At 54.5% G+C, this 17,535-nt stretch overlaps 2 protein-coding genes across 2 annotated transcripts; one reads left to right on the top strand and one right to left on the bottom strand.

Moving 5' to 3' along the window:
* Positions 1-2,551: 2,551 nt before the first annotated feature.
* Positions 2,552-14,069, bottom strand: ANAPC2 (anaphase promoting complex subunit 2). The gene is made up of 13 exons (XM_061378040.1): positions 13,957-14,069; positions 12,760-13,382; positions 12,116-12,248; positions 9,396-9,570; positions 9,140-9,259; positions 8,496-8,613; positions 8,233-8,414; positions 7,962-8,103; positions 7,155-7,230; positions 6,384-6,587; positions 4,550-4,679; positions 3,399-3,634; positions 2,552-3,009 (listed from the first exon to the last, which is right to left on the bottom strand). Exons 1-13 carry the CDS (start codon positions 14,038-14,040, stop codon positions 2,797-2,799), a joined length of 2,436 nt encoding a protein of 811 aa, XP_061234024.1. The 5' UTR covers positions 14,041-14,069; the 3' UTR covers positions 2,552-2,796.
* LOC133225537 (microtubule nucleation factor SSNA1-like) lies at positions 14,039-16,530 on the top strand. Its single transcript, XM_061378041.1, is given in 4 exon segments — positions 14,039-14,098; positions 14,101-14,155; positions 14,220-14,419; positions 16,314-16,530. Coding segments are annotated over 4 exon segments (438 nt in total). The 3' UTR covers positions 16,437-16,530.
* The last annotated feature ends 1,005 nt before the right edge of the window (positions 16,531-17,535 follow it).

Genomic DNA, 17,535 nt, shown 5'->3' with positions numbered 1-17,535 from the left:
TGTACCCATACATACATAAATAACATTGGCTAATCACAGGATCCCAGCCTGGTTTGTGTTGAAGGGACCTTAAAGCTCCTCCAGCTCCAACCCCTGCCACAGGTAGGGACCCCTTCCACTGGAGCAGCTTGCTCCAAGCCCCTGTGTCCAACCTGGCCTTGAACACTGCCAGGGATGGGGCAGCCACAGCTTCTCTGGGCACCCTGTGCCAGCGCCTCAGCACCCTCACAGGGAAGAGCTTCTGCCTAAGAGCTCATCTCAGTCTCCCCTCAGGCAGGTTCAAGCCATTCCCCTTGGCCTCTCCCTACAGGCCCTTGTCCCAAGCCCCTCTCCAGCTTTCCTGCAGCCCCTTTAGGCACTGGAGCTGCTCTAAGGTCTCCCCTTCAGGAGCCTTCTCCTCTCCAGAACACTTTTGCAGTTAGAAGCGTTTGTGCCTGTGTGAGCACAGAACCAGCCGGGCCCTGCAGTTGCCCCCTGTTGCGTTCCTTGCCCCAGCAGCCAGCCCTGGCTCCATCGGTGGCCGCCAGCAGCCCTGGCACAAAGCTGGTGGTTCCTTTGATCCCAATGGATCAGAGAGCTGTTTCCCCACCCCGGCGCGGCTGCAGCGTGCCCAGACACCCGATGGTCAGCCAAGGGAGGAGCAGGACGTGCCCTGTCACACCCCGGCTGCCCCGTGGCTCCCACCCTCCGGATGCTTCCCTGTGCTCAGCTTCCTTTCCTGGAGAACACCCCAAAGCAGAGTGCAGGGAGCTGGGAAAGGCAGCCCCGGGGCTCTGCACCTGCAGCACGCGCAGGGAAGAGGTGTCCGGAGGGATGTCTGCACAGCCAGCCCGTGTCCTGCTCCCGCTCGCCCTCCTGGCCCTGTGGGGTTTGGATGGAGCCCAGGCGCTTGTGGGCTGCTTTGATTTATCCAGCGTGGGCGAGTGTCTGAGCTGAGCAAAGGCACAAGGAGCTGAGCAGCCTCTGAGGGAATGTGGAGACTCACAGGACATGGAGAGTGCTCCAGGAGGTGGTTTCTGCAAGGGAAAACCCACCAGGACCTGCTGCAGGAGCACCTGGTGGCCGCAGAGACCCGTGCCTGGGGTTGAAGATCGACAACATTCCATGTCTGGTGCCCTTGACATGTGGTTCCCAGGAATGTCCCCAGCCACGTCCCATGCAGGGCACAGCAGTGACAAGGCCGTGTCCCAGCCACTCTGCCCAGCCTCAAACAGCAGCAGCTCCAGCTGGCTGTCCTGCCAGGGGCTCGTGGGGATGCTCCTCTGTTTCCCTTCCCTGCCTGCTGCCATCTGGGCTCAGCCACTCTTTATCCTTCTTGGCTTTACCTGGAGCAATATCCTATAGGTTCACAGATGGGGATTTGTCATTGCCAGAGCCTCTACAGCACAAGGGACATTCTAAGCATCACAGCAGAACACACCAAAGGGCTCCCACTGCCACACCAGCACAAGCCGGGAGCGAAGTGCCACAGGGAAACAGGAAAACGTGCTCTCACCCGCAGGGGAAAAACAGGAACATGCCCAAGGGGAAGATAAGCACCGCGCTCTGCTGCCTGCAGCTGCACGGACTGTGAGCCTGGCGGCCCTTTGGGCACTGACACCCCAGGTTAAATGTTAAATAGAGTGATTTGCAGCCCTTGCTTTCTGTGTTGCAGGAGCCTCCGTGCCCCTGGAGGCACAGCCGTGGGGCAGCACCGCAGCCTGCACTGTGTTTTCAGTGTGCCCCTTTGCTATCTCAGCTCCAGCTCCTGCCCACAGGCTGGGGTAGAAGATTCAGCAGAGGACAAAGTCTCCCTGGGCTGTGGGAACTCCTTTGCTTCACAGAAAGCAAGGTGTTAGTAAACCCCCCCCCCGGGATTCCCCTGCATTCTATGATCCATGTTCCTTCTGATGAGCCAAACTCACTGGACTGAGGAAGTCTGAATGCTGTGAAGGGGAGACAGAACGGAACCCCCATGCTCCATACCCAGGTTGGGACACAATGTTTAACCATGGGAGCTCAAGGATTCTCCCATCCACCTGCCTCGTTGATCTCAGTGGTGCCAAAAACCGCAAAGCTCCACCAGATGATGGCTCAAGGGCAGCCCTGTGGTGCTGGGAGATGCACATCCATGCCATGGTAAAGCAAACCTACCACTGCCTCGATAATCCACTTAATTATCCTCCCGGAACCAACAGCTTACCCAGAGGAGCTGCTACATCTAAAGCAGTCCTCATCCCACAGTGAAACTATTCCACCCAATTTAAGAGTCCCAGGCAAGGAGAAGCAGGCCCTGGAGTTCCTCCCATGTAAACCAAAGGAGACAGCATCAGCCCTTGCTTCTGTGCAGCGTCTCACCCATCACAGCCAGATGCAGGATGCTGCTTTAGCCACACAAAGAGACCCAGACAGCAACTGGAGCCAAGAGCCCCCTCCCAAAACCTCCTGGGGACAGATGAGACCCAGTGAAAGGGAGACAGTGCCCAACAGATGGTGGAGTTTCCTCCCTGCCCTTCCAGCATGGGAATGCTGATGCCAAGCGTGGAAAGAGGAGAGGGGAGTTGGTACCATCTGAAAAAGGAGACTGCTGGCTTTTATTAACCAGTGAAGTGGGCCCAGACACTCACATAAGGGAGGAAAAGCAACGTGGGGAGCAGGCCCGCACCCAGGAGTTGGGGTGTGCATGGCCCAGGCTGCTCCTGAGCTGTCTCTGTGTGGAAAAGGACACCCATCCAGGGAAGAGGGCACAGAGAAAGTACCCAGAGCTGGGTGGCACCAGGAGCTGAGCGCAGGCCCGGAGCAGGGACACTGGCCCCCTTAGTTGCAGTTCTTGGGCAGGCGATACACACCTCCGGAGCAGATGAGCTGCTGGTCCCGGACCTTCTTCTGGAGGAAACCCTGGAGCTCCTGGATATCGATTTCTGTCACCACAGGGCCTGTCATCACAAACATCTTCAGCATGCTGTGAATCCTCTCCAAGGACAGGCTCTCCAGGTTGGTCAGCATGGCCTGGATGTACGTCCAGAACAGCTGCAGGGGACACACAGCAACAGTAAATCACACGGTCATCTGTACCATGAGGAAAGGGGGCTTTAGCATCCTGTATCCCAAATGCAGAGCAGGGCTGGAGCTGGCAGCAAGTTCTGCTCTCAGCCATGAGCATTTGGTCTTTAAACAGAACAGCATCAGGTGCTGGGACACACAGCAGGGCACTTTTCTGGAGGGAAGGCTGCAAACCAGCATATGCACCAACGAGCGTTAAGAGATGCCCACTTCGAACACCCTCCAAAAACCTGGACTTGAAATGGAAACTGCAAATCCAAAATGCACCATCTTAATCAGATTCCCCAGTCCCAAAAGCAGGGGAGTTTTACATCATCCTGCTGCCTTTGCAGGCAGCCAAGACACACGGACAGTACCTGCAGCTCCTCCTCTTTCTGGTCAGCCTGTGAGGCCATGGCAGAGTCCCCCTCCTCATCACTGTCTATCAGAACGACCTTCTCCACCTGGTCCTTCTGCTCCTCCTCAATCACAGTGAAGGTGCCCTGGGGCTCCTCTCGCAGGACACCCTGCTGCAGCCACAGCGTCATCTTGCGCTTCAGCGACGTCACGGGCACCTTGAGTACCTCACTCAGCTCCGTTAGTGTCCATGTACCTGCAGAGAGCACAGGTATCAGAGAAGAGAACAGGACATCTGCCCACCCCCAGCGTGCCAGGGCCTAGTAAGAGGATGCATCAAAAGGAGTGTGACCAGCAGGTCGAAGGAGGTGATCCTGCCCCTTTACTCTGCTCTTATATACTTGGAGCACTGTGTGCAGTTCTGGTGTCCTCAACATAAAAAGGACATGGAACTGTTGGAACAAGTCCAGAGGAGGCCACAAGAATGATCAGGGGACTGGAGCACCTCCCATATGAAGATTGGCTGAGAAAGTTGGGGCTGTTCAGCCTGGAGAAGAGAAGGCTGCGTGGAGACCTCAGAGCATCCTTCCAGTATCTGAAGGGGGCCTATAGGGATGCTGGAGAGGGACTCTTCATTAGGGGCTGTAGTGATAGGACAAGGGGTGATGGGTTCAAACTTAAACAGGGGAAGTTCAGATTGGATATAAGGAGGAAATTCTTTCCTGTTAGGGTGGTGAGGCACTGGAATGGGTTGCCCAGGGAGGTTGTGAATGCTCCGTCCCTGGCAACGTTCAAGGCCTGGTTGGACGAGGCCTTGGGTGATATGGTTTAGTGTGAGGTGTCCCTGCCCATGGCAGCGGGGTTGGAACTTGATGATCTTAAGGTCTTTTCCAACCCGAACTATTCTGTGATTCTATGAGGGGGAAGGCTGGGGAGCCGCTGTCAGGAGCAAGCAGTGACTGCCTGAACACAGAGTGCTGAGCTGTGTCCCTGCTGGGTGCTGTCTCCTAGGAGGGCCAGAGACCTGCCTGAGCGCTGTGGTAGATGCAAGCCCGTGAACCAGGCCTTGGTCCTGCTCTGAGAGCCTTCAGCCACCCCAGGACCACAGCTTTCCCTCCCACCCCTGGGAAGCTGACAGACATGGGGGTAACACCGAGCTGCCGCCACTCACTCTTGGTCTGGAAGTGCAGAATGATGGCAGCGTGCACAGGAGACACGGACAGCGAGAGGGTGCGATCTGCCAGCTCCACGTCCAAGCTCACCAGGCCCAGGTGGTACTTCCAGTTCAGGGTCCTCATGGCCTGGAAAAGGGGAGGCAGCCGCTCACAGCAGATCTTCCAGCAGGAACCACTCAGTGCTGCGTTACTGCAAATGCTCCTCTGCACATCACACACCTCTGCCAGGTACCAAAGCTGCTCCCCTCTTATGAGTCACCCAGTGCTGCCACCGTCCCTCACGGGGAGCATCCTCCTCAGCACAAGTTGTTCAGTCCTTACCCAAGACCAGTGCCCCTCTCCTGCATAAAAGCCACTTACTCAGCTCCCCGGTAGGGTAACGCACAGGCTGAGGAAACACTGGAAGACCACCTGGGTTGCTCAGGACAAACTCCTACTGGGAAAGAAATAAGCATCTGGGGCAGTATTTCCTCAGAAGAGAAGCAGTCTCTTCTGATACTGATGTGAGAAGAGCACTGCTTGCTTTAAGGCTGAGGATGCTCAAGAAGGCTGCTCCCTCCTTCATAGAATCATAGACTGGTTTGGGCTGGAAGGGAGCTCAAAGCTCATCCAGTTCCAGCCCCTGCCACAGGCAGGGACGGAGCAGCTTGCTCCAAGCCCCTGTGTCCAACCTGGCCTTGAGCACTGCCAGGGATGGGGCAGCCACACTCATACTCTCCTGATTTTTCTGCAGGCACAGGCATCAGCTGGCTTGCCCATCTGGCATGGGGAGAAGAGACACGATCTACAGCTGGGAGCTTCCCAGCCTCATGGCATGTATCACCTCGTGTATAACAAGAACGGATATAGAAAACCAAGCTGGAAGTGATCAGAGCACAAGTGGACAGTTAAAGAGGAACATCTGCATAAGGCACAAAACTGTGCTCAGGTCGGCTGCAAAGAACCACCTGCATGTGCACACAGACACTGTACCAGCTTAACTGCTAAGTCTGAACCATCCATGCTCCAGATGTGTGTTCTGCACTCCAGCAGGTAAGAAGCTCCAAGACAAGAAAGCCAAGATCACAACTCTGGAAATGACGTACATCTCTCTTTGGTTTCCAGACAGATGCTCCTGCTTCCGACCCACTCTATATGTGCAATGCAAGACGCACCTCAACCTTCTCTATTTGATTAACTGCTGTGATCAAGCGCCCAGGGAACACAAAAGAATATTGCACAGTTGCTTATATTTCCTCTGTGTGTCTCCATTCCATGCTGTTTATAAAGACACGGATTCTATGTCTGAGCCACTGTCAAAAATACTTGCACCTAAACTGTCTAACGAGTTCAGGAACCCTCCAGAAATGGATGAAAGAACCCAGGAGAAACCACAGGCACAAGAGGCAGCAGCATTCACCTAACTCCAGACTAAGGGACTCTTCAAACGAGACCATGTTAAAAAAGATTCTTTTCAAGAGGACAAACAGGAGAGGAGAGTGCCAGAGTAGTGAAGAACAGGGGCCCAACAGGGAGAGGAGGTCGCTTCCACTGCTACAGAACTTAGGCCAACAAGCTTAAGAACTTCCAGCTCAGAACCCATTTAACCAACAAACACGGCCGCATTGTAGAAAACTCTCCTACCAAAGTGCAATCACCACAATGACCAGGCACTCACAGAGATCAACCCTTCCTTTGGCTCAGCTAAGCTAGTGCAGCCTCCAACACTGATTCAAAGCTGAAGGACTTTGGGGTTCCACTGTAACAGTGTGGGTGTACTAGTAGCTAAAGCCAAAGGGATGTTAAAGGGGACTTCTCAAGGCCCATGCTATCTAACAAAGTCTGCCTCACCTTTAATTTCTCATACTTCTTGGAATAGGCTTCCATGGCTTCCTTGACCTGCTCTGGAAGCTCTAGCTTCTCCTCTTTCAGTGGTGGCCAGAACTCACTGGACAGGATAATAGCCACGAGGCTGAAGGGTGGCCTCTCCTCCTCTGGGAGCTTCTCTTCTTCATCACGGATGTTGGCGTTAATGCGTCGGGAGTCTGCCATATCCTGGAAAAGGCAGAGGAAGCTCAGGCAGCCTCTTCTCCCCAAGTCAGTGTTAACCAGTAGCAAACCTCAACAAGGTGACCAGCCTTGTCTCCAAACGATGATGGGGACATTAGAAAGGACACAGTCGTGTGTCTGCTCCAAAGTCTGCTGCATACTCAGAAACATTTGTGGGGAGGTTGAGGAAAAGCCTGCAGCTCAATGCTGGCTTGCACTGGAGTCCCTCACACCTGTGTCCTTCTCACAGTGCTCCAAGTGAATTAAACTCCAGAGTTCCAACCTTAGAGCTGGAAGAGCTCACCTCTTAGATGCCTGGATACTGTACTGCAGGAAGGGCAGGAGAGACAACAGCACCAGAGCAACCATCTCCCATGGTCAATAATATAACCCACAGGGCTTAAAAACCAGACGTGATTCGAATGCACTTCTGCCTGTCATGAAGCAGTGGGATTTTGGGAATCACTGGGGTTTTGGGAACCCAACTTTCCTAAAACACCCTTTTTTGCATCCTTCTCTTCCCCAACAAGCTCTAAACACCAGGATTTGAATTTCATTGATAAAAAAAGTTACTTTTAACATGACTTCACAATAGTGCATCTGAGCTTCCCCAAACCGCAGCTTCAGCAGCTCCACGTTGCGGATCTCCCTGGTAAGAGAAAGAGCAGATGAGACCCAGGTCCCTCAGCCAACGAGCCTGGCTTAGCCTCCACCCCTTCAACACAGCGCAGAGAGGTAGACCCTGGCACAGGGTGCTCCTCCTGGGACCCTTGCAAGGCTCTTTATCTGAACAGGACACCTCCCAGCATCTAAGTGAGGAACAACCTCTGGGGGCCAGCAGCTTTTTGAAGACCTTCACATCCCTTTCATTCAGATGAGCATCGTGTGTAGCCAATCCCCTCAACAACACAGAGCAACCTCAGCATTTGGTGAGCCACCTGCCTGAGTTTGCCCATCCCAGATATGGTTTGCAGTAGAAGCACTTCACAGACAGGAAAACCACTGAGCTGTTGAATCAAGAGACATAGCTGTGTTGCAACTGAGGTTTCCTGATGCTTCATCTCTTTTGCTTGCTTGGACACTTTCTGCTGACCCTCAGCAGCCTGTGCAGGTTGTGAGTGCCACCAGAACATGTGAGATGGAGCTAAGGGGGTGTTGGTGCCTCCAGTTTCCTATGTGCTGCCCTACTAGTGCAAGCCAAGGGCAGGACTGAGCAGGAAGCAGTCTAAGAAGTGAGCACATGAAATGCCAGATGCAAACCTAAAGCTACAGAGAAAATGGAAAAAGACATTCCTTGCGTTCATAGGAGTTAGTCTGAAGCACAGCTTTATCATGTGATTTCACCATGGAATGCCCTGGGCTTGGGCACTTGAACCTCACCTCTCAGCACTGTAGTTGAACTGATGCAGCAGCCGGTCAGCCAGAAGCGTGCGGTACTCATTGATGAACAGATCTTTGCTGCCGTAGATGCTCACCAGGAGGCTGATGATGTCTGAGGAGCGACGCTTGGAACTTGATTTTCCTGGTGAAATCCAGCACACAACAGTGTGGGATCAACAGAGACTTGCCCCCTCTCAGCTCAAGAGGACAAGCAAATGAGCTGCTCAAGTCTGCAGCCCACCTACTACAACTTCTGGTCTTGGCATCTAACCTGGATCTGCATCAACTGGGTCAGGAACCCAGTCCCCTGGTTCTGCAGTGTCATCATCACTCTCCTGGCCATTCTCCAGGGTCACTGGGTCAGCTTTTGAGAGCTCGTTTGCAAGATCACCAGAGCCCTCAGCATCCCCTGTGAGCCCAGCCACGATCTGCCGCACCGTGTCCTCCCGCGTCCTGCCAACGGCAACAAAACAGAGCAAGGGAAGGGAGGAGGAGGGAAAGGGGGTGCCTAAGGCTGCCCCACAAGCCTCTTACCTCAGATACTTCCTGATGGGCTCACAGGCGACCTCCAGGATAACCATGGAGGGGTCAAGCTCCCGCAAGGCCTTGATAGCTGAGATATACAGAGTGATGATGTCGGATGTGTTGACTCCTACAGGAATGGGGAGAGGGAGTCAGAGTCCCAGAGCACAGACTAATGGCTTGGATGCAAGGAGCCTGGATGTTGCAAGCTCTTGGTTTGATCTATGGAATCGGAGACAAAGAGCTTGCTGCCCTACTGCCCCAGCCAAAGGGAGAGATTGGATCCATGTGTCTGAGAAACCAGTTCCAGTCATGAACACAGGCTCAGAGGGCACCAAAAAACCAGCTGAGCCCCAACTGTGCATGAAGAGCTCCAACCACACACAGCAAAGAAGCCTGTTCCCTCCTGGACCAAAGCTAAACTTCCAGTGCAGCTCCTCACCATACTGTGAAAATGAGGCAAAAATGGGCTGCCTATAACCATCTACTGCTGTCCATGCACAGCTGAACACAGAGAGCATGCGATATGCCCAGCCTGACTGCCTCTTACTCCTCAAACACAGGATCAGATGACGGTTCCCAGTAGACCCCCACTCATGCCCAGGTTCCTTACAACACAGCGTGTGTTACAACACAGGGGGGGATGCAAAACCCACCTGGATGCAGAAGCCGCATTTCCAGAGCACTCTTCAGGGAGCTGAGCAGCTGCTGCCTCTGATTTGTTCTTTCCAGGCAGAACCTGAGGTCCTCCACTGCGGGCTTCGACTCTGGGAAATCTACAACCCAAGCAGTGACTATGAACAGTGGCCATGCTCCTTTGGAAGGCTGGAGGAGGCAGTGTGGCACATCAGGGGACAGATCTATCATTCATCCCATCCAAGTGCGAATGAACACTGAGTGGGTCTCACCTACCTCGAATGATGCTGAAGAGCTCTTCAATGCGCATGCTGGCGTAGATGCGGTAGAAGAACCTCTGGACGTGGCACCGCCAGCGCTTCAGGGTGCTGCTGGCTTCTGAAGAGGAGCGAGCAGAGGGACCATCTTGAAGGAAAACCCTGCTGAGCCAGCCAATGACCTTCTCAATCCACTGCACAAGGACAGGGAGAGCACAGAGGTGGTGAACACCACAGCTGGATGCACAGCTGGATCCCACACTTAACCCCTCACCCCACAGCTACCACAGCAAGCAGAAATGGGCAGCTAGAAAAGGGCAACACCATCTCCAGCCACTATCCAAATACACCCTGGCCTGGGTTACAGCTGAGGATCATACAATGGTTTGTGTTGGAAGGGACCTTAAAGCTCACCCAGTCCCAACCCCTGCCACGGGCAGGTCACCTTCCACTAGAGCTGCTTGCTCCAAGCTGCATCTAACCTGGCCTTGAATGTGACCTTTAAAGATACAGGATATACACTATGTAGATGTGTCTGAGAAGATAAGGGGTGACTGAGGACTGTGCATGGGTGCTGGGCTCCAAAAAGAAGCACCATCCTCAACCTAAAATCTCTACAATTCCTGAAATCAATGAAGAGCCAGCAAGCCATGCCAGGGGCTCAGACAACCACCCAAACTCAGGCGCTTGAAACCAAGACCTCCAATACCGGCCTACTCACTGAATGACTGAAAAGGGAGCATCAGAAGGTTCAGGTTTTGACATATTTGAGTTTTCTTACAGAGAAATGTGTAACTGGCAAACTGCAATGTCCGGATGCTCAAGAGAAGTGTTCGGGGTTTTTTTCATTCCCCCTTTAAGGTGACAAATTGTGGCACTTCTTAGGATTAGTACCTGAGGATTAATAGTTACTGGGTATTGAATGGTTTTTAATAACTAGATTTCCACAGCCTGCAACACAAATGCTAAGTCAAAGTCTGGTTCTGGTCAGTTTTAATCACCTACTCACCCCAGGAAACACTGAATGAAATGCACAAGTTCTGCCACTGACAGGGCAGGATGAAAGCGAGGACTACAGAAGACCTGGGCACTGAGCTGGACAAAACTGTGGCACAGTGGATAAGGAATGTTCCTAAAGGCTGGAGGGAAGGCCTGTAACTGATGCCACGCAACTCAGTTTTAAGGAATATAATTATCAAACCAACCCATTTTCCCCCGTGAGTTTATCTCTGAGTGCTCCAGTTACAGCCCAGTTGTGAGCTGACACCCCGGAGCTGCTGCTGCTGTGCCTCACACGGGCTTGTTCTCAGCACCTGGACCTTCAGCAGGCTGCCTCTCACTCTTTTTTCTCCTGTTTTACCTTTCCCTTGCCAGGCTTGTGCTTTTCTTCCTTAAAATCATCTCTTCCTAACTCTGACATGCTCCAATACTTGGGGCCAAACACACAGGCCCTTCTGAGGAGGTGGGAACAAAGGGACCTTGCAACGTCTGGCAAGTGGAATGCAGCTGCATTTTCTCTTAAACAAGCTCCAGGTCAAACAAAAGCTTTTCACACCAGCTCCAATAGAGGAAGTGTTGCAGGGCAACTAAAGGGAAGTAAACATGAAGTGACTGTTGATGCTTGCAGGCAACAAAAGAGGCTGGCCTGGGAAACAGCAAGGAGACCAGGGAAGCAGAGTGGTTGGATTTGCACAGCAAACTGACTTCATGGGCTGCTCTTTGACACAGGCAAAGGAACAAAGAGCACAGGGCAAGCTTGCAGAGCCATGGCTGTATCCTGGAAAAGCCATAACCTGGAGGAGAGTCTGACTTTAAGGCCACACTGGGTAGAGCCCAACACAAACTCAGTTCAAGGCAGCAGCAAAATGACTGGGTTGTTGCAAGGAAGGAATTTAGTTCTGTGCAGTCCAGTGGTGAGATCTATCACAGAATCCCAGCCTGGTTTGGGTTGGAAGGGACCTTAAAGCTCCTCCAGCTCCAACCCCTGCCACGGGCAGGGACACCTTCCACCGGAGCAGCTTGCTCCAAGCCCCTGTGTCCAACCTGGCCTTGAACACTGCCAGGGATGGGGCAGCCACAGCTTCTCTGGGCACCCTGTGCCAGCGCCTCAGCACCCTCACAGGGAAGAGCTTCTGCCTAAGATCTAACCTGAACTTGCCCTGTTTCAGTTTGAACCCATCACCCCCTGTCCTATTGCTGCAGTCCCTGACGAAGAGTCGCTCTCTGCATCCTTGTAGCCCCCTCAGACACTGGAAGCTGCTCTGAGGTCTCCATGCAGCTTCTCTTCTCCAGGCTGAACAGCCCTAATGTTCTCAGCCTGCCTTTGTATGGGAGGTGCTCCAGCATCCATCCTTGCTTTCTGTTTTAATGGGGTGCTGAAAAATGGGAAAGACGACAGAAAACAGCCACACAAACTATAATGATGGGCCTACTAATGCAGAGGGAGCATCCTCTGCGGGCGAGGCGCACTACATTTTCTTGTTGGTAAAACAGAACCACAGCAACTCCCTCATTACTGGGGACATCAGCAGGAGAAATACAAAGGTCCATTGCACACAGGGCAGAGCAAATCTCCCCCTCAAACATAAATCAAACCAGGGAGCTTTAACCACGTCTCTGCCAGGGGCGGTGGAGTCACAGCCCTGGAGCAGAGGCTTTCAAGTTGAATTTGCTCTAGCCTGAGCTGCACCAGCGGCAGCTGCACATCTCTACAGGCAGGGCCCTCGCTGCCCTCCTTACCTCCTGGAACTCGTTGAGGAAGGAGTGCTCGTATTCCCCCCTGCACCGCTGCTCCATCCTCTCCTCTATCATCCTGTGCAGGATGGTGGTGACAGCATCGGCGCTCACTCTCTCCAGCAGGTTCAGCCGACGGCTGCAGAGACCAACAGTGACTGAGCTCAGAGCAAGGGAAGCAAAGGTACGAGCAAACAGAGACACTCTGACCTCCTGAAGGCACCTTCCTCCCTGCTGCTCCACTGCTGCAGGCCTAGGCCTTAGTTCAAATGCTCCGATAGCCCACACAAAGGCACAGGTGTATAACACATGACACTACCACCACCCCATCCTCCTTAGAAACATTATTTTCTGGCCATCAGAAGCTTTCCCATTTAGAAGGGTTTGCTTCCTTGCAGACAGAAGGCCTCAGAGCAAGAAGATACTCTCATACCCAAGGAGAGGAACCTTCTGTCTGAAGATCTGCTCTACTTCAACCATTAGGTGGTGGCAACCAGCCAGAGAACCCGTGTCAAGTTCCCTACCCAGTGCCCCAGTACAGCCTGACCTCACACCTAACTCCTGTATTCAGAGATCAAGACCTGCTGCTGCTCCCCATCCAGAGCATCTGCTTGCTCTGAGGGACAGCCACCACCCCATAACATACGTACAGGATGTCGTTGAGCTGCTGGAACTGCTCCATGGCTTTGGGGCACCAGCATTGCTCTCTCCTGCTGCTGCAGCCCGCACACAGTGCGCTCTCTCCTCCGCCCTCCTCCGTATCACTCTCCTGCTCGGTCTCACTCATGCTGCTCTCACAGTCATTGGTTCCATCTTCTCCTTTCTTCCACTGCCGCATGTATATCCTGAACGTGCGGCTGTAGAACTGCTGGATCATCTCCTGGAAGGATTTGGTAGTGGAGAAGAAAAGGATAGCTTTGAACATGGTGTAGACCTTCTCCTGCAGCATCTGAGCACCTGTCCCCAGGAGCAGGCCTGCCTTGGTCCATCTCTCCAGGAGTTCCAAGCTGTTCAGGTAGGGGTCTAGGCGGCACTTGAGGAGACCGAACGCATCCAGGAGGAGTGAGGAGCACTGGGGCTCCTCGGCCGTGTTTTCATACTGGCTGATGCAGTTCCAGAACTCAGGAGCTATATTTGCCTGGAGGTCTGTCTGCAGCACCTCGATGAACCACTCCTCCACGACCGAATGCAGGTCATAACACCGCAGCACGTCCAGGGCTGCCCGCAGGTCAGCATCCTTCAGTGGCCCCACAGCACTGGACCTCGGTGCGGCCTGAAAAGAGAAGGGGAAAACAAGTCAAGTCATAGCCACGGGCAGGGACCCCTTCCACTGGAGCAGCTTGCTCCAAGCCCCTGTGTCCAACCTGGCCTTGAACACTGCCAGGAATGGGGCATCCTTGTCCATTGCAACCCCTGTCGGTGGCTCCCGCAGCACATGTGCCGGTGGGGGAGCCACGCTCACCCTCGGGGCCCCAGAACCCAAACCCTCCCAGGCTCTGCCTGGCTCCCGGCGGAGCCGCAGCACGGACGGGAGGAGCGGAGCCCTGCCGGGCCGGACTGGACCCGCGGCCCTCCCCTGGCAGCCCCGCGCACACGCAGCCGCCGGACCCCGCTCCCCCTGGCCCTCGTTCCAAGCCGCCGGCTCCAAACGTTCCCCCCCAGCCCCAGCACCGAGAACCGGACCCAGAAGCGCAGGAACCGGAGCAGGATGGGGCCGCCCCAGAGCCCGCGGTGGCGGCCGGACCCTCCGCGGCCCTGAGGCCCGTGAGGGGAGCGGGGAGCAGCGCGATTCCCCCCGCCCGTCCCCGCCCTCCCGCGGCCCGGCCCGGCCCTGCCCGGGCCCTCACCAGCCCCAGGGCCGCGGGCGGCACCAGCGCCGTGCTCAGCGAGTGCCAGGCGGCCGAGAGCGCAGCGCCCGCCGCCGGCTCCATGCGGGCCGCGCCGCAGGAAGGGGCGGAGCGCGGCGGGACGTTGGGCAGGGCCGGGCCGCGGTGATGAGCGGGCCTGGGGCTGCGCTGCGCGGGTACCGCGGGGAGCTGCGGGACGGTGAGCGGGGCCGGGGGCTGCGGGGCCCGGGCCGCGGCCGGCGCTGACGGTCGGTGCCGCGCAGGGCTGGCGGAGCTGCGCGCCCGGCGGGACAAGCTGAGCGGGCGGATCCGGGAGCGGGAGGCGGAGCGGAGCCGGCTGCAGCGCCGGATCTGGGCGCTCACCGAGCGGCTGGCGGGCACCAGCGAGAGCCTGGCCCGGGACCTGGCAGCCCGCGCGGAGCTCGACCGGACCATAGCCGAGACAGAGGCGGCCTGCGGCCAGGTACCCCCGAGCAGCTCCCCCTGACCGCATCCCCCGAGCTCCGGGCACACGCAGCGCAGCCACTGGGGAGGTCGGGGTTTGGGTTTGTTTTGGTGCATCTGGGCCTGGATAAAGCACGTTGATACAAGACATCGGTGGTCTTTAAGAGTAGCCCAGTAAAGACCATGTCACAAAACATCACCTGCGGGGAAATGGAGCAGCTCTGTCTCTGGAGCCAGGCGGAGAGAGCTGGGCTGGGGCAGCCTGGAGAAGAGAAGGCTCCTGAAGGGGAGACCTTGGAGCAGCTCCAGTGCCTGAAGGGGCTGCAGGAAACCTGGAGAGGGGCTTGGGACAAGGGCCTGTAGGGACAGGCCAAGGGGAATGGCTTGAACCTGCCCGAGGGGAGACTGAGCTGAGCTCTTAGGCAGAAGCTCTTCCCTGTGAGGGTGCTGAGGCGCTGGCACAGGGTGCCCAGAGAGAAAGGAGGAAACCAGAGCTGAGACATTGACCCAGAAGACCACACATTCACAGAGGTAACAACACCCTGCAGTGACAGAGCTGCTGACCACTCTGCTTGCCCAGCTTGTAATGTCATTTATTCCATCTCTAAGGGAACAGTATCATTAAAAGAGCAGAGTTGTTGGCCCACTACAGGGGTAGGAAGGAGACAAACCCCACAAGGGTGCTACTGTTATTTTGCTTCCTCACCCCATTCGCCTCTCCTGTAGCAGTAAACTACAGTAAAACCCTGTGCATAGGGTAACACCTGAATTCACTTCTGAGCTACACATTGCTCAGCCAGCCTACTTTCACATGAGCAATGACCTTCCTTCTGGGGATAACCAGGATCTGTTTGGTTCAAAAGCACCATTCCCCTGTCAGCTCCTGCTGAAATCCCCCTTTTCCCATTTGTTGAGTGGGATCAACCGCTCTCTGTCACATCCTCATCTCCCAAAGGCAGTACCTTCCCATGACAGTCATTTCTCAGGGGAGGCCGGAGCTGTTTTCTCAGCCTGCTTCAGGACCTGATGGTTTGGGGTGAAGGGGGACCTCACATAAAAACTGGACAGCTTAAAACTCGTGTTGTGAAGCTACAGCGGCAAACAGCGGCTTCTCCAAGAAACCTTACCCCAGGTACAGGTCACAGCAGCTGCAAATGAGCCCATGTGTACTGGAACTTGCCCTCCCCAGCCCCTGTGAGGCACAGGACTCGCTCCACCTTCATCCAGGGACAAGATGGCAACGTCCCACCAACACATCCTCTCGGTGTCTCATCCTGCAGGCGCTTACCTTCAGCTCTTCTCTGACCACACAGTGATTTCCACAAGCTCATAGGAACATAGATGGTCTTTGGGACTGCACCCTCATATCACACTTCATTACAATTGTCCTCTGTGTTTAAAATGGTGACATGGACAGGCAGCAAGATCTAAACCTGTTGCAGCCTCGCTTCCTAGAGGGTAGTGAGTGGGAGTGTTGAATTACATACAATGTAAGCTAAAAGTAGGAGAAAATGAATAAAGGGGAAGATTTAATCTGACTTAAGGCCATTGTGGACTTAGTCTTGAAGCAAGAAACCTAAAGAGTGCAGTTTTAAGTGGAAGATGCCTGAAACTGTCTCAGCTGAGCACTGTTTAATACTGCTCTGAAAAGGCCAGGTACCAACAGCTTCCTTTGAAACAAGCCAACCCACCCAAACCCAACCCAAAGTTCACCCCACGTCCTGCTCCAGAAGTTCCCTGCCTCCTGCTCCAAGACATAAACTGCCCAAGGTGTTTTGTAGTCAGAGGTATTCCAGCAGGGAGATAGGATGATACATCACTGAGAGGATGCCTCCTGATGCAGGATCAGCTGAATTCCAGCAGAACTCCCAAACTATGTAAAAATAAGCTATGTTTATTTCTTGCTTTCCCAGATCCTGGAGAGTTCTCAGACATTGCTGGATACCCTGGAGGAAGAACCTGGGAATGCTGGTAAAGGCAGCGAGCAGCAAAGCACTTCAAAAGGAAAACAAGCACATGAACAAAAGCGTTCCTGAACTCGTTCTTCAGCCTGGACAGCCCTGCTGGTCTGGGACAGCTCCTGCTCTGGTGCAAAGGTGCCACGTTTAATAAAGGTCTTTGTTCTGCCGATTTCCCTTTCGGATGCACTGTGGTGCTAGAGATACAAAGTTATTCCTCAAGTGCTAGAGATCAGAGTGGGCACCTGCAACAAAATACCCTTTATTTTGAGCACTGATGCTGAAACACAGCCCAGGAGGTGACCTGGCAGCTGCTGCCCTCCAGACAGCACTCGCCTTGCTCAGCCAAAAGCAAGCTGAGTTCCTCTGGTAGTGACAGGGAAGTGCAAAGGCAGCACTGACCAAAGTGCAAATCACAGCTACAAGGTAGAGCCCCCCATGCTCCTCTTGAGAAGCACACTGCACTCTCATACTGCACTGAGCCTGTCCTAGCCAGAGGAGTTTTAGGCACTGAGAATAGCACAGGGTGCCCAGAGAAGCTGTGGCTGCCCCATCCCTGGCAGTGTTCAAGGCCAGGTTGGACACAGGGGCTTGGAGCAAGCTGCTCCAGTGGAAGGGGTCCCTGCCCATGCCAGGGTTTGGAGCTGGAGGAGCTTTAAGGTCCCTTCCAACACAAACCAGGCTGGGATTTGATGAAGTCAGTGGGAGTGGCTGCAGGATATCGTTGGCTTTAGCATTCCTCATTGATCCAGAGCAGAACAGTCAGGACTAGTTCAGACACCCTGTCCCTAACTTTAATTGCTTTAGCCCCTGCAGTTGCAGATCTAGATGCAGAGCTGCCTTAAACTGGCCCCAGCTTTTCTGCAGTGCAGGATGCTCACAGAGTCCTTTTCTGCTAGAAAAGCTGTGCATGGGCTTTTCTTCAGACACAGCCCCCCATCTCCTTTGGCTGTGTGCACAGCTACTGACCATGGGCACTGCTCAGTGTTTAACTCTGCATATCTGGTAACTTACCCCTTGAACCTCCAGCAGTCACTCGGGATCCTGCAGTTTTCCTCATTCCACCCCAGTCCCAGAATCTTCTCCTGAAGTATTTCATTAATGGGAGAAGCTTTTAGCCCACAGGATCCACTGCTGTTTACATGGTACTTGTGCCCCATTGCCTTAGAAGTGCAAG

The sequence above is a fragment of the Neopsephotus bourkii genome, unplaced genomic scaffold, assembly GCF_033783945.1.
Source record: "Neopsephotus bourkii isolate Nb327-2 ecotype Australia unplaced genomic scaffold, CSIRO-AGI_Nbou_v1 NB_1761, whole genome shotgun sequence".
In the NCBI taxonomy this organism is placed as follows: Eukaryota; Metazoa; Chordata; class Aves; order Psittaciformes; family Psittacidae; genus Neopsephotus; species Neopsephotus bourkii.
The sequence above is the reverse complement of the archived record's forward strand: the minus strand, read 5'-3'. Positions and strand labels throughout refer to the sequence as shown.